General features: G+C 35.8%; 1 protein-coding gene across 1 annotated transcript; it reads left to right on the top strand.

The window, feature by feature from the left end:
* The first annotated feature begins 272 nt into the window (after nt 1–272).
* LOC145989455 (trypsin-1-like) lies at nt 273–21,539 on the top strand. The gene is made up of 6 exons (XM_083124800.1): nt 273–404; nt 3,403–3,529; nt 5,170–5,268; nt 13,114–13,238; nt 17,870–18,045; nt 21,332–21,539. Exons 1-6 carry the CDS (start codon nt 299–301, stop codon nt 21,488–21,490), a joined length of 792 nt encoding a protein of 263 aa, XP_082980926.1. The 5' UTR covers nt 273–298; the 3' UTR covers nt 21,491–21,539.
* Nucleotides 21,540–22,858: the final 1,319 nt, after the last annotated feature.

The following is a 22,858-nucleotide window of genomic DNA, read 5'->3' as shown; positions in this document are numbered from 1 at the left end:
CCACGCCACTTGTGAAAACTTATATTACATGGAGATGCAGTATATGCGTGAAACGTGGAACTTCTGACTAAGATAAATCGCTGGCAGAAGTCATTTATAAATCATCACTGGAGGCGAAGAGAAGGAACAATATCCACTTTTGTATATTCAAGTGTTTAACAGATGTTTTTCTCTCCCTTAAATGAAAACAGCAACTTCATTCTTACGCACTTCAGCCACAATTGCCAGTTATGTACTCTGCCTGCTGCCTGAGCTATGCCATTTTGTCGACAGAGGGCACGGCTGAGTCCGTACTGCAATGCCTCGTCTGTTAACTTTGTTTTCTTTGATTACTGCAGTGACAGCAGCGCCAAAATCACTGAAGCGGCCGGATCGAATTGTTGGGGGAACTCCAGTAAAGGATGGTGAGTGACTTGCGACTTTAAAGAAATGTAGTTACAAGATTTATAATAGAAACCAAAGAGTGAAATTAATCTAAGACAGTTGGGACTTCTTGGAAAGTGTCATTTAAAAAGTTGCAGTCAAGACAATTGAAGAAACGTTGCAATCTCACCTGGAATTAAGAATATTTAGATTGGGTATGGAATTGCACATGCAATTTTACGATCTATTTGCAGCAAACTTGGATAAATTCTAGCGCTAATAATATCTATTATAATTTTATTGATTATTCCAATTCACCATAAAAGAAACTTTCCATTGTTACAATTTATCCTTGAAATCAATAGCTTTTCTTCATAACAGCAAGTATTGAATTTTGAATTGTGAATAGTTATGCTATTAATATGAATCGGTTAATTATGAAATGTACGTAAGGTTATTTTTTACTGATATAGGCCTATACTTTGAATACTCTCTATGTCATATTACTATGAGATAAATTAACTAAAACAATGATTCTAAGGCCTTATCTTTGACTTGGAAGTTATTTGAAATCATTTCAAATAGTAGATGCGTCTGGGGGTTATGATCACCCCATATTCCCCGGTTCAGCCTCTATAGAATCTTCATTTTGAACAGGTTAGGTCGCCGGATACCGAGTGAAATACGTTGAATGTAAAACGAATTCGTGCGTGCTGTTGGGATTTCCGAAATGAAGAAGAAACTGCTTCTTCAATTATCATCTCAATGGAGTTACCGCAAGTGTTAAAGGGGGTACGGAGCTAATGGTTACTTCCAAAGGGGTATCCTCATGAATACTGTCTACATTCTGACCAAGAACAGTACAGGGTGTACACAAATGAAGTATTCAATTTAGGATTGTAATAGAAATTGAACTGTAAGAAAGAATCAAGAAATTATATTTCTAAAATACATACCAACCGTGGAAGTTTTATATTATATGGTCAGTACATCTCCACGTGCGCATAATAAATGACGTTGTAAAAGCACCATTTCCCCCTTATTTTGGATTCAACCCAAAATATTACTAAAATTGATCAAATGTCAGTGGTAATAACATACGTCAATAATAAAACTGAAGAAAATATTCTAGTAGAGGGGACATATTGGGGGTTTATTTAAGTTTCATATCAAACAACTACAAGGTTTAGATAACAAAGTTAACATATTATACATACATACATACATACATACATACATAGGCTATATACAGGGTGTCATTTTGACGGCACTCACGGACCACAGATTCGTATAGAGGACATCAAAACAAACAACTTTTCTCAGTAACATTTTCTCGTTGGTGCGTCGATTAAACGCTACAGCCGTTCAAAAAAGATCGTTTTGCCGCCTGGATGCTGGCAACCCAACACATCATTTGATCGTATCTGTGACGTAATTTCCTGCGGCAAAACAGCGCACGACAGTGTTGCAAGGAACACAAATTTTGTGAAAAATGACAAACTACCAATCACATTATTAGCTGTAAAACGAAGCGAGAAACGCATCCAGTAGACCGAACATCATAGCCTACCAGCCAGATCAGCAGTCATCTCAGGTGAAGGGGGAAGTGAACCAAAGATATGAGATATGGTAAAACACTTATTCAAAATGAAGTGTCAATATCGGATTTTGTCTCAGTCTACATGTCAAATATCAACAACAATAAATTTTATTGGACTTAGAGCTTACATGTGGCTGTTTACGCCAATGTCACTGTTTACGCTGTTTACATGTCAATTATTTCTGCAAATCTCGTTGCAAGGTTGATATCTACATACGAATTAAAATACTTAATGATGTTCCAACCATTCCTGATCATACTCTGAAAATTAAATATATTGTACCAACAGGTTTGTGTCCAGATGGCTTGTGGTACTTTGTGCTGATAACGGAAGTATCCGAGGTTCACGTACAACCACAGTAACAATCTAATGATGAATCAGTAGCGAATATACTGCCCTGTTCAATTTTCAAATAAATTGTTACAACATTACAGTCTGCGTTTTCGAAACGAGGCCGCCAACACATTATGTTTGCATTTGTTCGTTAGTCGATTTTCCCTGCCGCACGTGTCCCTTGCGATTGTTGATATTGCATGTCACATGTAACGCTCCGTGGTGATGTGGTTAACACAGCGCGCTATCGCGCCAGGTGTCTCGAGCTTAAATCCTGGCTTAGACATCGGTGTTATTTGTTGTTTCATCATATCATCACACTCGTCCTCATCTTCGCGATTATCTAAAAGGGGCAGAAAAGCGAAGTAAAATAAACCAAATCAATCAATCAACTATGGAGACTTTTAAAATGAATAGTCTTAAATTTCAATCCGCCTATTCTTTGTCTTGGTCAGTTTATAAATACTGTAAATGCTTCTTACAACATCGCAAATAATAATGTTTTGGATTTTGCTCAAGCAAGACTCCCAAGTTGTTGTTTCCAAGTCGTCTCTCTTAATGAGGAACGCTAGTGTCAACCCTGCCATGCGTCCTTGGAAGTTATGTAAGAGCGAGGGTTTGCTGTGTTGGGTTGTATATATACAGGATAGATTTTAAGCTTTTATAGCGCAGAAACTAAGCGCTTTCGAGGTAAAGTTTATAGGGAAAGTTACTTGTTTTTATGATATCTGCCAACACCCAAGCGTTGTTGAAGTTGTTTTGCCACACCCTGTATATATACGCATATATGCCTACAGTACAACACAGAGACATATAGGAAGATTTTTTCATGCATAAAGTAAGACTGAGATTGAACATTGCAGTTTTGTGTGTGCCATGAATATATTTTTGAAAACGTTCCAACTGAAATTATAATGATTACCGTTATCTAGCCATTAATACTTTAAATACCCCATGATCATTATTACGGAAGTCGAAATTGACGGTCACCGATTTACAGTGTGGGGCCCCAGGCACAGTATGGTAACGAATCAATAATACAATTGTCCATCCGGTAATCTTACCGTTGTCCTTCTAATATGATACAATATTACTTTTCCCACAGATGAATATAGATGGCAAGTTTCATTACAAGCTCGTAATGAAGATAATGAGGATTTTCAACATATATGTGGTGGAGCTTTGATAGCAGCTAAGTGGGTTATTACTGCTGCACACTGTACTATGGACAGGTGAGATTTCTTTGTTTATATCTACATTGTAAAGAAATGAGTTATTACTGAATATATACAATACGAATATGAAGATAACTTGGATGTGCAGGGTGTATTTTATCTATGGTGGTTACTCTATGGTGGAATTCTGCTTGAATTTTTCTCCGTAGACGTGAAAAATTGCAACTTTCATTAATTCAAATCCCATTGAATTTATTTTCATTAATATTATTTTACTTTTATCGAGGGAAAGAAAGCTGCGTGGAAAATACAAGAGAATTCTCTCTATCTGGCTACTTCGTTACTGTCCTTTGCAGAACAATCTGACAGACAGAAGATACCTTGAAGTTCATTAGGTAAATTTGAATTTGAAATTCTGACACTATTATCTGTTTCTCGTGGATTAGTATCCCATGTATTTAGGGTTGGAGTATGTGAAGTGCCAAATGCAAACTCCGCCCTTTATTTAAATATTTAAAATATGTATGTATCGTTTAATTGAATTGAACTAGAATATTTGGATACAATTGAATCACACAGACCCTTTATATTGTTAATATATTTGTGTGCATGGGTGGTGAGAGGTGGTTATACATAAGTTTGAAATTGAGAAAACATCTGCTTGAATTTTTGGAAAGTTCGCCTTGAAAACAGGGAATTATACTTGAATATTATCGTGGTCCTAGAGTGGCCACCCTGAGTTAGGCTAATAGGGACTGAACCTACATGTTAAAGTGGGATCTAAACTATCATGTGCCTCTACCGAGTTTCCAAGCCGGGACTGATTGATTGCAATACGACGACGTTGTCAGTACGTCATCGGGGAGGCCCGAACGTATTATGTTACTGCAAGGTGAGGAATTTTCTTTTTTTCCATCTTATGAATACATATGAACTTCAGACTTTGTTTTAAAGTGCCTTCACACCAAATTATATATATATATATATATATATATTTAGTAGAGACAACATTCTTCGTAGGTATCAATTTTCCCACTAAATATTCATCCTGCTTCTTTCTTTAATAACAACAGATAATAAATTACTGGAGATAATTGTAGAGTGCTTCTAGATGTAATAATAGGGCTAGGCTGCTCGGGAAAAAGCACTGAAATAAAAAAAATATTTATTAACAGTTGTTTACAGTTATTAACTTTATGTTTATTCGGTTAATATCAAACATTATAGACATGATACAAACGTTGGAGCATCACTGTTTAGACTCTATACACATGACCAATGTAAAATTATACTTATAATATTTTATTTAATTGAGCCAGTGTGACTTAAATGAAAACAATAAAAAATTGCAGTTTGTGAATTAAGTGTATTTTTCCCGAACACCCTAGATTTTATTCTGTATAAAGATTATTAATGAATAGAAATTGCAATTGTGTGAATTATCAGAAAGTTTCAAAAATTGAATAATTTAAGTTACAGTAATTAGTGTACTTATGTAATGGCCGTTAATACTTTAAAAGTGGTCCATAGTCATTTTTATTGCAGTTGGGTGGCCAAATATTTGACAGTCTTAAACGCCATATGTCCTGTCTACTTTTTACAGTGTAGGCTTTCAATAGAATATGTTAAATATAGATTTGTACACTTTATGAGTTTCCAGAGAAAATAATTTTACTTACTGTCATGTTGTTTTACAGAACTCCTGCGGAACTAGCAGTCATGGCTGGAGAGAAGAACTTATTGGGAAACGAGACACTTATACCAGTGGACAAAATTCGAAGAGCTGATTACGATAAGTAATTTCCTATTGGTCATTTCACTCAAGCCTTGTTGCTTCACCATTTAAAAAAATAATAATTTAACCACTTATTTCTGTATCCTTTAAGTATTGAAAACCATTATTGATTTTTTCGGACTGTGTTTGGATCTGGAGGCCATTTTCACTGTGTATGACAGATTTATTGGACCTTGTGGCATTGACCAATCTGATGCTGCCAGTCATCTAATTTTCACAATTAAACAATTATTTTTTTTACAATTAATAACTTTAATATCACAATACAAATCGCCCGCTTTAGTTGGGACTTTTGACGCAAAAAATGAATAGAAATGTTATAACTTAATATCACTTTATTTATTAGTTACTTTGGGGGGGGGCAAAATGGGAAGAAAACAGCAAGTGGAGAGCAGACGATGAAGCACATTTGGAAAATTGTGATTGTTCTACTTCGAAAAGGCTTGTTATGAGTAACAGTCGTCATAAGTCATCAAATAGCAACCAATTAACCCTTCAATGGAACGACACGCTTGCGGAATCCTGTATTAATGGTGGTTCAATGTACAAGTGTGCTTACACTGCATGGCTGACATCAAACTGATGTTAGATGCTATCTGTTGGCAGTATACATAAACTGTTTTAACCAGTTGGCCACACACGGAAATAAAAGACTACTTGCACGGCGTTGTTTTCGTCAGTGAAATTTAAGCAATGGCTGGGTTATCCCAACTGTTAAGCATTGCGAAAAAATACCAGAGAAATTGCAAATTTTTAACAATGACACTCCCCTGCAAACATATAGCAATATTTTCAAGTTATTTATAATCACAAGTGTTAGTTCTCGTCACTTTTTACGTGTTAGTTTGATAAAAACTTTGTTAAGAGCAAAATTATTACTCACTTTCAAATATCATAGTCATAAAAATGCATTTAGAATGCATGCTAAAATTTTACACAGATCAAGATGTGTGAGAACCTGTCGATGAATAACACTGGAAATTTGATTTTAATATATTCTCTGGATTTAAAAAAATAGAAATTTGTTTGATGTGACCAGAAAACATTAAATCTTAGCGATTTAAATACCGCCTGAGATTCAGCAAGCGGGAGATTTAAATCCCGGGCAGAGGGGTTAGTAAACAATCAAAATGATACAAGGAAAACACTTATCCGAAACCCAGAGAGCAGTTTCTATCATTTTCTCCATACGTGTTTCGACTCGTCCAATCAAACTAGGCATTTTGTGTGATCGAACATTATTCTAGATGTTCGAAAGCTAGACATTCCTACAATAGATATTCAAGTAACCACTCTACCCAGCTAAAAAAAAAATCAGAAAATCCACTCTATAAGTACAGGGCCGTACAGGTCCGAAGGCAAGGTGGTACTTGCTCCCTGAGCCCCCACAAGAAGTCAACATTGTTGACACAATAATAGAAAACGACCTATTGAACGACTGCCCTAAAATTCAGTAGACAATGCAACATACAAAAATATCGACCAGAAATTCATAGCAAAGCTGTAAATTATATTAGTTTGGTAATAACAATTAATGTTCAATCTTTCATAGAGAATGTCAATGATCATTTAACAGCACATCTTTGAATAACAAACAAAAAAGCAGTATTATGTGTGGGCGATTCCATACGTGATGGACAACTACGTAATTACATATTTCCCTCACATACTATGTATATACATATATAAAGTGCAATATGTGACTTGCACGTGTCTCAAAAGTCCGGTCTCATAAGGAAAGTCGGAAGTCTTGAAGTGATGAATGTTGAATATAGTCTTTGTGTCAGGTAGGAAAAGCAATAGGGCAACAAATGTTCAAATTGACGCCCCTCTTAAGCCCTGCAGGTATTAATATGAGAATCGAAAGTTCTTTGTATATTGCGTAACATTGTTGGTGTGATAGCGTGGTATGCAGCAAGAATGTTTTATTTGAGATCATCAATTGAACGTGGACGTGTGTTGTACACAACATATTTAACGTGCCCCCATATATCGTTGTCCAGGTTTCCGTTTGTTTGGATGATGAACGGTGAAATTCATCACATGTTTGCCGTTGGGAGAGACCTGAGTCATGCAGAATCACAATTTCGGTTTTCTCTAGCATAGTGTACGTTCCATCCCACTCGTTTGTCTGCAAGAAATTATCATTACTTCAATTTTTCCGACTTTCCCTATGAGACCGGACTTTTGGGACACCCGGTATATTTACTCAATGTAGTACAACTCCAAGCTTGCAAAACATTTAAATTATTTGGATGTACTATACAGATATTGTGTGTATAATCCATGTGACGGAATTACCTTCATGGAAACCTTCTTAGCAGGTACATGCTGACATTTTCCAATTACTGTGAATTATTAATTTTTGTCTGAATTATTAATATTAAGAAAAATAGTTCAAATTATGCTCATCATGCCACAACTGTTTTTTTTTTTTTGTTTTTTTTGTATTCTGATACTTATTTTTTTCCAAAATGATGTGTAACAGAATTACGATTTGTCTAAATATGCTATACATATTTAATTCTGTAATTTTCAAAATAATATAATACAACACACTGAAAATGTATTTTAATAATCGAAATGTAATACGAGCAATACAATAACAATATGACAAAAAAATGTAATATCAGGTGAAAAAGAGTCAAAAAGTAAACGAAATTGCTTGGAAACTATATTGCCATAATTGTTTGCCCTGGCCTACGTTGAATTTACTGGACTGTTAAAAACATATCGAACACGCTGTTCAAAAACAAACAATGCAGGTTGTTGGGTTCTTGGGCAACACGTGTTATATGATCTACTTCAGTACACTGACAAAAAAAAGCCATTCCATGTGAGTCAAGCTAAATAATGTTTCGAAGCATATTATATTTTCAAACAGGTATCTTTCTTTTAACTGGCCTGATCTTCTGACTTCGAAAGACCCTCAGTAGCCACTGCATATTCTCATAATACGTATCTGCACAAACAAGTTGCATGAAGAGCATCACCCAAGCATTTGACATAAGATGGACGCAGGCAACAGACTTTGGACAGGCTACATTTTATATGAGGATGCTTTTAACCAAAGAATTCAAATACATCTATCAATGTCGTCAACATATAACTCTTCTGCTTCTGGATGTTTTTATCATTTGATCTGCCCATCCATAAATAATATTTTCACCCTGGTGTTATCCAACGTACCATCGTCACTGTAGAGATCTTTCACAATGCTAATCAAATCATCACATTTTGATGAAAATATTCTTGATGATCAGTGATGAGGCACTGAACTGACGTTCAAGTCCCTACAACTTTGAGTAACTTTCGAGGACTTTTGTGCTTGGAGTAGGAGGAATTGTAGCCTCGGCACCCTACTTCTTTTTGTGACTGACGCACCTCGCTGCCATTCAGTTCTGTTCACTTAATCTCATATGCTGCCTCTTCAATCGCTTCCGTTCGTTGTCCTTCTCTACCATTTCATCATAAAATCCTGTTTTCTTCCTTCTCTGCCTACTTTTGCATTGCTATATTAGCCATTATACTCCAGTAATGTTACAGATTCACCTGAAAATGAGTTAGCAATGTGCATATAACATATGATACATCACAAACATCATTTGGAGCAATTCGCAGACACTGCTGATAATTCCATCACACGCAGTTGGATTCATTGCGTCAGTGCTGTACAGCCATTCCATGAGCATTGCTGGACATTATTACACATGCGAGTAGTACAAATATATACCTTCGCAGGAACAAATTGCTTCCGGGTATCAACAACCTATGTTTTTATGCCAGAAAAAAATTGAAAAACTGTAACAGAACTACCATTATGCCTTACGAATTAAAAGACGTGTATGTCTCAGTTTACATACACACAATGTCATAGTGAAATGCACCAATTAGTTCTTCTACTGTCGGATTAAAAAAATATAGATACTCGAGTTTGGACTCCAATGACAAATTAATCAGTAGACCTACATAGAAACGAGTTATATCAAAATTCAGCTTATTCAATTCTGACTTAATCTATACTAACCAATTTCGTGATGGAATTTTAGTATGGTGCGGGCAGAAAGGTTTTAAACACAATTCTTAATTTTCAGATTCTTAACATTTGTCAAAAAAACAGTACACATTTATCAATTTTGTGAAACAACTTTTTCCTAGTATTGGGTAGTCCAACAAATACAATATTGGTCTTGTTTTGTAGCTCTTTGAATGTGTTATTAAAATCCATTATGAATGTGAATTCACATTGCGAAACCGATTTTATACAGATTTTTATTCAGCGGAGTAAAACTGTAAGTGGAACATGGCAACAACGCAACACTCGCAGTGCCAGCCTGCAGTTCGCACGATTCAACGGACATCGCTGTGTGCGGTGTTGCCACGATCCACTTAGAGCTTTACTCCGTTGAATAAAAATCTGTATAAAATCGCTTTCGCAATGTGAATTTACAATGATATTGGATTATAAAAGCAGATTCAAAGAGCTTCAAAACAAGACCAATATTATATTTGTAGGACTACCCAATACTAATAAAAAAAGTCGTTTCGCAAAATTTATGATAACAGTTTTTTGACAAATTTCAAAAATCTGAAAATTAAGAATTGTGTTTAAAACTTTTCTGCCTGCACCGTACTAAAACTTCATGACGATCGGAGAAGACATTTCTTATTTATAGAATTTCAAAGAGACCGATCCTTTGCAAAATTACAAGAAACCCGCCCTTTTTTTGTTCTCATGACAATAAAAAATATAACGAATACTCAAAAAAGAATTAGTTGACATAGATTAAGGCAGAATTGAATAAGTTAAATTTTGATGTAACTCTTTTTTTGTAGGCCTAATGGTTAATTTTCAATAGGTGGGTTTCATGTGACGTCAGAATTCGCACCGCCGCCATGTTTGCGGCCGAGTTGTTTGTCGTCTGCAAGGAAATACGCACCACGTAGGAGAATGGATCCATTCTCTTTGCACGTAGGGTTCGTTTCACCTGCGCCAACTGTACGTTCGTTTGTCAGTAATTACTGTGTAAAATTTCGGTAACATTGCATACAATTAATTAGAATGTTGTGCCATCTGGAAATGGCGGTAATTTTTCGTGTTCAAGCTCTTTGCGCAGTCGACACAAAAAGATATGGAGAAAAGTAGAAGTTTTGCGGTGTAGATCCATATGAACTGGACGAAAACAAAATGAAAAGGTGACTAAATCCTTGGCCAACTCTAGTTCACGTGTGTTTAATTACTTGACCCAGCTACCTGGAATCATTTCGTTTTCGTATTTATTAGTGGTTCGGATTCTGCTTGAAATATTTACATCCAGTACAGATTTACTAATATTTTCAAGGCTCTGTCATTATCTTCTCTGTTTTCCTTTAAGGTTTGTTCAAGCGCTGTAACTTAGAATGTTGAGTTGCACGAAAACAGTAGAATTTTACTCCTTGCTTTAACAAGTTTGGATATGCTGGCCTCCGAGGTGGAGTAGTTAACACAGCCCGCTACGATGCCAGGAGTCCCGGGTTCGAATCCTGGCCTGGGCATGAGTTTTCTTTGTGAGTTTCCCTTAATCAATTTCATCATATTATCATTCAGCCTCGTCTTCACAATTAGCCAAAATTGGCTAATCTGATTTATCATTAATATGTTTTAATCAAGCAGTGATTTTTTTTTTCTGACAGTACGCAAAGCCTGCTACCGGCACCTTTACTCATGGATCGGCTAATCGGCTAATAATTAATAACAGTTTGTGTTAAACCCCTTAAGTGGGTGTTTCGATTTTATAAATGGAGTTACAAGCGGGTTACCCGAGCTGTGTTCGGGGTTGCAATGTGTAACGTTTAGCGGGTTGCCCGAGCTAGGTTCGGGCAGGAAAGTTTATTCCAACTTCAGGTCGGGTAACACGAATTGTTCTCTGATATTGTTGTGTACACTATGCCGAATCCGATGCGCAGTTGTTTTTGAGATAGAGAGAGATAGAGTGAGAGAGAGAGTGTGTGTGTGTGTGTGAGAGAGAGAGAGAGATAGAGAGAGAGAGGGAGAGTGTGTAACTTAAACCTAAATGGGAATTGAAAGTACTGCACACATAATTTAAAGTAAACTGTCTCACTACATTGTCAAGGGGGGGAGAGAGAGAGAGTGAGAGAGAGAGAGAGTGAGATAGAGAGTGAGATATATAGAGAGAGAGAGTGAGAGAGAGTGTGAGAGAGAGAGATAAAGAGAGAGAGAGAGTAACTTAAACCTAAAATTGGATTGAAACTACTGCACACATAATTTAAAGTAAATCGTATGTTCAATCTTAGTACCCAGTTCAGGGAGCCCCCAGTCCGCCCCTGTCCCCGAGGGCACATGTCTCTGGACAACGTTATAACATTATAACATTACATGTCTTGTAAATGAGAGAAAGGTGAATGAACACACAAACATTGAAGCAAACTGTACAAAACGAAATGTATCTATGTATGTACTACTGTATATCCATTTAAAGAAAATAATTTCCCGCTACGGGAACATTGACTGGATCTGAAATGCACAAAAAGCCGCCAAATTCAAATGCCCGAGCACAACTCGGGCTCCCCGCTTAAGGGGTTAACGAACGAAATATAAATAATCAAGTACAAACAAAAAATTATCAAGATGAATTTAAAGTTGAATGTTATCATTTTTATCGTCAAATTTATCCGAAGTATCAGCACTTTTGTACCAAACAAAAACAAAGAAACACTACTTGCAAGTATGATTAAACGCACCAGCTTGATCCATTTGTACTAAAAGTCGCAGCGAAAGGTGATATATGGACTTAACTGAGAGGAAATGTTCATTCCACAGTCTGTAATGTTTGCTTTGTTCATTAATGTTGGCACAATTTATTCTCGCCAATCTTCTGGTCAACAATTATCGAGTCAACAACTAAATACTGCACAATGTACCATCGTAAACAAGGTTGAAATCTCCCGCTTGAATTCCGTATGCTTACAAGAACCGGCCTCAATCATGGCTGCTCGATCCCACAATGCAACAGCTTGTGACGTAGGTGAAACACCTATTGCAGTCTAAACTCGAGTATCTATAATTTTTAATCCGATATGCAGTATAGCCCTTTTGAGTTCTTGAACTGGAGGGTGACATTTCCAAGGAATTGTAAATGTTTTTAAAATTTCCTACAGACCTAGAAAAAAAATGTATCACATTTAATTTATGCACTTGTAATATACGTATGAATCGATATAAATGCGTGTAATTGCTTGTTTCTTAGTTCGTCGTTGATCAAAACTTCTCGTACGAATGCACCAGCTGAAAACGAGAGGTTATTTTTACGCAGAAATAAAAATGTGCACTCACTTCTCTTCCCACGAGTTCATTGGCCGAGTCCTCGTGACTTGCGCAGAGACATATTTTCGTTCCCTCACTCCAAAGATTCCCGGGACATGGTGTAGAAAATTGCGTGTGATTTACATCAGGTACTTATCGACTAATTGGCCTCTCCAGTTCTTATCGACACACACACGCATACGTTTAACAAAGTCTTTAACAGTGTTTTCAATGATTTGAATAAAAAGGTCTTGTCAGGGAGACAATTGACTAGCGCCATCATTCTTCTTTGAAGATGCACTATGGATCCCAGTAATTCTCCATTCAATGTAATGAACAGAAAAACTAACATTTCATTGCGTTCCCTGCAAAGGAAATTAATTAATATTATGGAATGAGATGAAAAATGTCAGAAGCTCTGGTACTGAATATCAATTTTATAGTTAGATACAATTTCTTGCTATTTTGAATGAAAATATTATTTTTTAAAGGATGTATTTTGTTAATATAATATTGGGTTACTGATTACTGCATATTTTTTAGGGAAACAAAGAGAAACGATCTGGCACTACTGAAGCTATCAAGGGCAGCTACAAGGGGACACAGGAAAATGTCCAAAAATGGTGCCCAGCCTGTTCAACTTCCATCTGAAGATTACATTCCTCAAGGTTAGGATGCACATGCAGTAGGTGAATAAAAGTGTTAAAGCCTGCATAAGACAAATCAATTAAAATTTTCGTTACAGTGTGAATTTTTAAAAAGTTCAATAGTTATAAAAATATATAAATTAGGGTACCTGAACCCAATATGGCCTACCTAAGGTTTGGGATTGCTTCTAATGTTGTACAAAGTCAGAAATGCAAGATTAATCGCAAGATTCAAAAGAGGGAACATTTCTGGACGTTCACTGAAAATTGGAACCAATTCCAAATAATAACATGGATGTAAGAAAGATTTTATTACAAAGTTACGTTTAGGCCATATTGGGTAGCTACATATGTACCCAATATGATCTAGTCATATATTTTGTTCTTTCGCATCAAAATATGCAACAGAAATTGTAAGTAACGTACAACTATGTTGTTTTTATAGCTAGAAGTATATTGATACACTTACATTTTATTTACATAATGACACATGAGATTTGCACAAAGAATCGTAATGTTTACAAAACAATAAACAAGGGAGTGACATGTCACAATTTGTTACCAGATGACCATAGATTACGCATCACAGTCTGGGCAAATACTTTAAGTTCAGTAAGCTATTCTGGAAAGAATGGAGTCTGTAATTATGAAAATATAATTACAGTAAAACCAGTGTATCACGGAACATGATGGTTCCGAGCAAAATTTTTCGTCTTAACAGTTTTCCTTCTTATACAGGGTTGACTTTAAATACAGTATAGAGCACTGCAGGAAATAATGAAAAGACAGATTTACATTTCGCATTACTTATAACGTAGAGTACTAATGCATGTACGTACATGGATAAAAATGCAATACAGTCGCAATAAGCATAGCAGAGATTACAATTATGTAACTACACAACATGTTGGTACACCTTTTACAGTATTGTAAGAACGTACAGTACTTACTTATGTATCTTTTCGAACCCGGGACCCCTGGCGTCGTAGCGCGATGTGCATTGAGGGAAAGAGAAAGAGTGAAATATGGAATAAGAGAGGTGAAGAAAGATTGCGATAAAAGTGAAGAAAGAAACAAAGAGAGATAACAAGAAAAATAGAAAGATGACGAAAGAACAGAGGAGAAATAGACAAAGAAAGGTGGAGAAAGAGGGTAAGAGATGAAAGAAAGAAACGGAATCATAACAGCTATGAGTATTGTAGCACATTCTTTCATATCGACAATGTTAACGATAAGCGAGTGGCAACAGAGGCGTGTTCCACTTACAGTGTTGCATTGTTTTCTTGCGAGCGAAAAAAATAAAGGAAGAAATTTCCGTCTTACTGAGAATAAAAACACCTCGTTGGTCTTCAAGCAGGTCATTTTAAGGTATGAAATCGGTCCGTTCTGAGGTATTTTTTTCCGTATTTACAGGTTTCCTTCTTATAGAGGTTCCGGGATATGCAGTTTTTACTTACTGTACCAAATAAAGAATCGGGACACCAAACTGAGAATGTTATATTCTATCTAAGCTGTATCTGTTTGATGTTTTTTTTTCTTTTTGTTACGGTGGAAAACTTTAGGCATTTATACTAAACTTAATAATGCAGAGATCTGTTTTAGGCAGAAAAAAGTAAACCTTTAAAGAATATGCCGAGAATCCGTAAAACAGATAAACAGGCAGATTGCATGAAGGATTTGTAGAGTAGAAAAGGACGACTGAAAGAGTATTCGGAGCCTATGAAACTGATAAAAGACAGAACTCTCCAAATAATGCACACATTCGGGTATTTCGGATATCACGATATTTAGAATAATTCGGATACATTTCGGATAATCTGAATATCTGGATAATTTAGCGAATGCTTTGATATATGATCATTAGATATCCGAATATCAAAGTATCCGAATTTGGCCAGCTGCAATAACGCCCCCCTATGCACGCAAACCCGTTCCCTCTCACATGTTCAACGGTCGAACCCTCTGAAGTCACTAGAGGAGGTCTAAATATGGGCGAAGGTTTAATTATGGGTTTTCGATTTATCAGCGCTGCCGGGTGTTGCAGCCTGGCAGAGGTTATTGGAACTGGCTTTCTGTCAAGGACAAAGGTTGCGGCGCCAATTCGTAAGAGAAAGTGGTGGTTAGTTTCGGCCTTAGACGCTGTTATAGAATTGCGACCTCCGAAAACTTCTTGCAGGTATGTTTTATATCAGCGTTTTCTGAATTCTCATATGCTGTGTATAGGTTATGATATTACCGGTACATAAAACAAATGTGGGCTTCTATAATGCCATTATTTGTTTGTGAAATATGTACCACAGAGAGCGAAAATAAATTGAAGAAAAAAAATAGCGTGATGGTCTAAATATGGGCTATGACATGAGGTCTAATGTTGAGATCACATTTTCAACAAATATTTGGATGTTTTTCTTAATTTCGATTTTTCCCATTCCGCGTGATTTTCAAAACAACATATTATTCATAAATATGAATTTTATATTGTTTTAGCGATAAATGACTATTTTTTTTATTTTAATTGATTTTTGTGATATTGCCACTAGTAGCCCATATTTAGACCACAATTTTGATATACATTATTTTACCATTTTTTGGAAATTGCTTTTTTTAAAATAAAAAAAATTGAGACCTTCTATACTTTAGCATGCTATTACATTTAAGTATATATTTCATAGATATGCATTTTTAAGGCAGGTGCTTGATATATTTTTTTTCCTCCGAAAATGACAACATAAAAAGGGGGCCAATATTTAGACCTTTTCCTCTACTTGCGCAGAGACTTGTTTCGTTCGCTTGCTGCAGATTTTCCGGGGACAGAGTATGCTCTGCATATATTTATATATATCTACATACATACATATTTGAAAATTGTTTGAAGTCAATTTTATGACCATATAAGCTAATCGGGACTGGATCTACAGTATAAAATGTGATACCAACCTATGTGCAATGAGGCTCCGCTTAGATTGGATCCCGGGAACTCTTGATTACAAGGATTACAAGACGATGGCCTAACAGGTATATATTTTCAATGGGGAGAATATATATGTGTGTATTATATTTCTAAATTTGTTCCCCTGTTTTTTGGGAGCAAATTTAGAAATCTAAAGCCTGGAACGAAAATTCAGGAGAGAGGGAATTATCTGGGTGATCGTTTAATTAGAGACCTTGTAGTGAACTCTCACTTTTGGAGATCTCAGGGGATGATAGGTTAATGTTAGACATTTCAGTCTAATCACTTACTTTTAGAAACCTCGGAAGAGATAGATTTATCTTAGAATCTCGAGAGAGTTATAGAACTCAGGAAGAAGTGAGTGTTTATTTTAGAGGCCCAATGATTCATTCATTAATTTCACATGCCTTTGAAAGGGTGGTCGCTTAATTTTAGACGTCAAATGCAACCATCTATTACAAATAAAAGGCGGCGATCTTAACTTATTTCGGGTTAGTTAACTGATATTTTGAAACATTTTAGGCACTGGTAATTATCGTTTTAGTGACGTGGGAGCTATAGTACTCAAATGTTAGACCTAGCGCGCACAAGAGCAAATTGTTTATTACCGGAATAGAATGTAAGGATTGGTATGGGAATGTGCGCACTGGCAACTTTTAAATCACGGCCATTGAAATGTTACCGCATGCTCCATTTTTAAGGCGACTGAATTGTTGCCCGTAAAAATGAAACATAAGGGTTGAAACATGTTAGCGCACACAGACGATATTTTATAACCCGAATCACTGTTCCTTAGCTTTCGGGCAAATGAAGTCCCAGTGCATCGGGAAGGTCGTTATTGTAATGGGCGAATGTACAATATCGTTTGATAATGAAAGAGAGGCGTTTGGAAGAATATTGGAAGTTGTGGCTAGAATTGCATGAGATCTTCGTAAAAAAGTGACGTGAAAGACGGTCCAAGGAAGGATAGATTAGGACATATTTGAAAAGTAAAATATACAATGTAAGAACTGTGTAACGGTGAATGTCAATTAATATTTGCACAAATGAACAAAATTTATACTCTCCCGCAATATGGTTGGCATCAATGAATACTTTTAAATACTTTTGTGTTCATTTCGATCTCAAGCCAGCCAGAAGTGTCACGTGACTACCTGAAACTTTGTGCAAGAAATATAAAAATATATTACCATACAGAAGAGAAGTTTGGCATTTTTGTTTATTTCCCGTTATACAGAATTTGAAAAACCGTAATTTATTTGACTGATAGTCCCCGACTTTTTTCCAGCTCTGACTTTATCCCGATATTCTAGTCGCAATTAGTCATAATGGAGTGTCATTTAAATGAAATGCTTCCTCCACAACTACTTCAGTTTGAAAATAGAAGAAAAGCTACAAGGAACATAGTCATTTAGTAGTAAAAGAGCGTGATGTCCCTCAAATGTCCCAACTATTTTACCGCTTGTGTGCGCTCGACAAGTACAAGCAACTTTTCGCTAGGTCTTAATCAATTACTTATTTTTAGTTTTTGCCCCATTTTCCTAACCATAACAGAATCGCAATTGCTCTGTCAGTAGACCGAGCCCTCACCCCCCACCCCCCAGCCCCGCCAAATAACTTTTTTCGGCCTATGATTGGCAAATCTCAAGAACAAACTAGAAATCCTCACTTCCTTGGATTTATCCGTTTTCCTTTGCTGCAGGCGAGTGCAATGTGACAGGTTGGGGCCAACCGAGCGAATCGGAGAAGCAGCTGCCCACCAGGCTCCTGTCGACCACCGTTCCTGTGGTGCCCCTGGACTCCTGCTCAGAGGCGCTGGAAGAAGAACTGGTCGACGGGATGCTGTGCGCCGGAGGTGGAAACACTGACGCTTGCTTGGTATGTCGTGGTCCTCGATGCTCAAATGTGTTTACACGTTGTGCGTTTCTCAAAATTCTGCAGGCTTGAAATTTGACCAATTAGGCTCAAATTCAAGACCGAAGCAATTCTCAATGGGATATAGCATACATGAGCGTTAGGCCATTCACGTAAATTTGAATAATAGTATAAATTAATACTAGTAATTGTGCATTCTAAATTATTAATAATAAAATAATATTTTATTGATATAATTATATTTTTTTCTATGGTGGTACCAGAGAGTAGTGCTGAAAATCATAATTTTGGAACTGGCTTCTTCATAAATAAATAGTAGAATTTATTAATGATAGGATATCATGCAGTTTTACAAGGTAGGTGGTGTAAAATTATTTTACTAAATATCCATGCACCAACAGAGGATAAAGATGATAATACTATAATAAATATGATTTTTAGAGTTAGAACAGGTCTTTGATAAATTATGATATGAAAATTATGTTAGTGACTGTAATGCACAGATTGGTAAAGAAGAGACGTTTCAATACACTATTGGTAAAGCAAACCTTCATGAATTAAGGAATGATAATGGTATAAGATTAATTACTTTTGCAACCTCAAAGAATGTAATTGTGAAAAGTACCACTTTTAAACATAAAGATATCCATAACACCTGGTCTTCTCCAGATGGTAAAACTCATAATCAGTTAATCATATTCTCATTGATAAAAGAAGGCATACTAGTATAATTAACATTCGTTCACATAGATGTGCTGTGTGTGCCAGTGACCATTATTTAGTAATTGCTAACTTAAGAGAAAGACTCAGTGGTAAATCATAAGCAACAAAATCTAAAAGTTCTAAAATTTTATTCAGGAAAATTTGCTGATGGAAAATTAAAGACACTAGCCCACCCAGCGTCGAAAAACATGGGTACCTGGGGGAAACCCTGGGGGGTAAAGGCAGTCAGGGGCGTGATGCTGATCACATCACCCCCACTCACGACCGGATCAAGAAAGTGTGGGGCGTTACCCCTACACCCCCTATACGCCTTCATGGCGTGGTGCTATGCACAGGGGAACACTTTACCTTTTTTTTTTTTTACCTCATTAAAATTAATGAAATTGAAACAAACGGCAAAATTAAAAATATCAGAGTTTTATATAAAGGCTTGTGCCTTAACTTCGCCATCCAAAACAAGGAATAAATAAGTAAATAAAATAATAAATAAATGAAATTAGAAATGGGTGGCAACCTACAGTAAACTTCATAAAAGATAAAAACAGTGAATTTTTGGCTGATCCAAGCCATGTTTTAAATAGATGGAAAAACTACTATAGTGACCTTTTAAATGTTCATGTAGGAGATAAATCAGAAGTAAATGAAGTACACACAAATTAAATGGCTAAAGAATAACAATAGCACCTGGCATTGATTTAATAACAGCTGAGTTAATTAAATATAGTGGGAATTCGTTAATATGTCAAATTCATAAATTAATTGGTTTAATATAGAATAAAGAAGAAACCTCTCAAGGGTGGAAAGAATCCATCATTGTTTCTGTGTTTAAAAAAGGTGATAAAATGAACTGCAATAATTACCATGGAATTTCTCTACTATCAACATCGTATAAAATATTGTCTTATATAAGAAGACTAACCCAATATGCTAATGAAATTTTAGGTGATTATCAATGTGGATTTAAACGTAAAAGATCAACTACAGATCAAATTTTTCACATCAGACACACACTTGAGAAAAAGTGCGAATATAATCAAAATGTCCATCAGGTATTCATTGATTTTAAAAAAGCATAGGACTTGATTAAAAGAGATAAATTTTATAATATATTAGTTGAGTTTGGAATACCCAAGAAGGAGCTTGTTAATATGATAAAAGTATGGAATAATGAAAGAAAGTTATATTCGTGAGGGTATTAATATGCCTGACAAATTTACAATTCATGATGGGTTAAAACAAGGAGCTGCATTATCTCCATTGCTCTTTAATTTTGCCTTAGAATATGCTGTAAGGAAGGTTAAATAGACTATTGAAGGACTAAAATTAAATGGTCTGACTCAGTTGTTAGCATATGCAGATGATGTAGTTTTACTAGGGGATGCTATAAATACAATTAAGAATAATGCTAAAATGTTTTTAAAGCAGCTAAAGAGTTTTGGAAAATAGTAAAGAGAAAACTTAGCCGAAACCAAGTGTTAGGTAATAATCAAAATTTAATTATTCATAACAACTCGTTTGAATCTGTTTCCAAATTCAAGTACTTAGGAGTACTAGTAACAAATGAAAATGATATTAAAGAGGAAATAAAAAACAGGCTTAATTCAGAAAATGCGTGAATATAATATCTTCGCATATAATATCTAAGAAACAAAGTTAAAATACACAAAACTTGGTCTCTTTACATTAAAAGAGGAACATGAATTACGAATATTTGAAAATAAAATGCTTAGAAAAATATTTGGACCCGAAAGGGGAGGAGACAGGTGAGTGGAGAAGGTTACATAATTTAGAACTACATAATTTGTATTCATGTCCAGATATTATTAGAAGAAGACTTAGGTGGGCAGGCCATGTGGCACAAATGGGAGATGAAAGAAGAGTTTACAAGAAACCTGAAGGAAGGCCAAGAGGGATAACGTTGAGAACATATAGGAAATCGATAAGGATGGAAAAGATTAGATTGATCTTGCCCAGGATAGGGACAGATGTAAGGCTTGTGTTGCTGCTGCCATAAACCTTCGGGTTTAAGAAGGCTAGAGAGAGAGTTAGTTTAGTTACCACTACCGACCCACTTATCCAGTCCAGATTAACCTATTTGTGCATAAAGTGAACTTAAAACAAAACTCAAAATTATGATTGCCGTCCCCCGTGGCTAAGTGGTTAGCACATCGTTCTACAATGCTAGGGATCCCGGGTTCGAATCCCAGCCTTGGCATGGATATTTGTGAGTGTCCATTCATCAATTTCATCATATCATCACTCATCCCCATCTTCGCAATTAGCCAAATGTGGCACAAAAGCGAAGTAAAATAAACCAAATCATAAATCATGCAATCAAAATTGTGATTATTATAGTCTTGGTCGGTTCGGTAGCTGATTGTGTTAAATAGTCAACTTTCGATTTAGCGAACTAAGTTCTCGGATTTGAATCCCGACCACAGTATGGGTGTATTCTTTGTGAGTTTTCTTCATCATTTTTATCTGATCATTACTCATTATCAGATAATGGCATAAAATCGAAGTAAAACTAACAAATCAATCAATTAAATTTCTTTTCCAATTTCAGGGTGACTCCGGTGGCCCTCTTGTATGTCGATGGAACGGATCTCAAGTACTGGCGGGAGTTGTCAGCTGGGGGATAGGATGTGGTACTGTCGGACTGCCTGGCGTTTATACACAAGTATCGTACTTCAAAGATTGGATAGAAGAAGAAATTTATCACTGAATATACATTACAAACATGAAACTATGATGTTTTAAGAGATGTAAGCGAATAAACGACAATTAATTCATTCACATTGTTTTCTTACTTTGCATGTAGGGACCAACAGTTCTGGTTTTGACACTGTGCGCAAGAGATGAATGTTTACAAAACATACGTGGGAATCGCAACTCCGGGAGTGACTGATGGGGCAGGCCAATAAAAAGTTACTTGCAAGATGCAAAAGGTTCAAGAAGGTTCACGTTCTCATTAGGGTGATGAAAGTTCACTGGGTGGAAGAAAAAAACACATTCCACCTCTCTTATCAGTGTGTACAAAACAGGGGCACCAACTATTCAGAAACATCGGATGGGCTCGCACACTTGAATAAGTTCACAAAAACCTCGCAATAATGCATCCAAACATTTTTTTAAAAAAATAAGTTATTTACTGATTTCAATGAGCACTATACCACAAATCACAACAACAAATATAATGATAATAATATATAACTTATATGGGTGCATTGGTCCCAAGTCCAACCAATAATTTCTCATAAGACCCATTGCAGGGGCATATTCAGAGTTGGTCCAGATGCAACAAAAATTTATTTATTTATTTAATAGAAGATTCCAAATACAGCGTTAGCCATTTACATTGGAACGATTTTATAGAACATAAGGACAAAAAGATAACATAATACAACAAAAATAATAACAGAAAAATTAAGAGACTTACATGTACATTTATTGTAATTTTAAATGTAACTATTAGGGAACTCATTCTTAGGTGTTATATAGAGAGGGATTTGGGGCTTTATAATCTCCATTTTATAAATTAATAGGTATAATTGACAATAATTTTATGAAATAACTCATTTTAGATGCAATTTGACAAAAAAGCTACTTTCAGTGCAATGAATTTTATTATTTGATTATAAAAACGATACAATTTGTCCACCGCAAAAACTTTACCATATCAAGAAGTTATTAGTGCAAACTTCATATATTCAACTGCTGCTATTCCCAAGGCAGTTTCAGCCCCTCCCGGTGGCACAGTGGTAATGTTGTCATCTTGTAATCAAGAGGTCCTGGCTTCGATATCTGGTAGAGACAAATAGTGGTTCAGATTCCACTTTAAACTGTAGGTCGTCCTGAGCGCAAACTCTGCCTTTCACCTAGACTCTTTTGTCAATGTGGTCAAAGGTCTCAAGGTTGAAAGATCTCAAACCTTTGTGGTGAAAATGAAAGTTTTAAACTTAACGCAATAGGTTTAGAAGGCGTTTTTGAGGTAGGTACAAACAGAGCTTTTAGACATTCATAGGAATTTTTAGGTCCTGTAGAATTTCAGTAAAGGGGTGCTGTGTATATGAAACACAAATATATCTAAATA

The sequence above is a fragment of the Lepisma saccharinum genome, chromosome 6 (genome assembly GCF_977018435.1).
Source record: "Lepisma saccharinum chromosome 6, izLepSacc3.1, whole genome shotgun sequence".
NCBI classification, from domain to species: domain Eukaryota; kingdom Metazoa; phylum Arthropoda; class Insecta; order Zygentoma; family Lepismatidae; genus Lepisma; species Lepisma saccharinum.
Note: the sequence above shows the minus strand (reverse complement) of the source record. Positions and strands in the feature narration are given on the sequence as shown.

What these genes read in the sequence shown, in the direction of transcription:
- LOC145989455 (XM_083124800.1), top strand. Translation starts at nt 299, where the DNA reads ATGCCTCGTCTGTTAACTTTGTTTTCTTTGATTACTGCAGTGACAGCA. An exon ending in CGAAGAGCTGATTACGATAA is followed by an intron (nt 5,269 to 13,113) that starts GTAATTTCCTAT and finishes CATATTTTTTAG; the next exon opens with GGAAACAAAGAGAAACGATC. An exon ending in TGAAGATTACATTCCTCAAG is followed by an intron (nt 13,239 to 17,869) that starts GTTAGGATGCAC and finishes CCTTTGCTGCAG; the next exon opens with GCGAGTGCAATGTGACAGGT.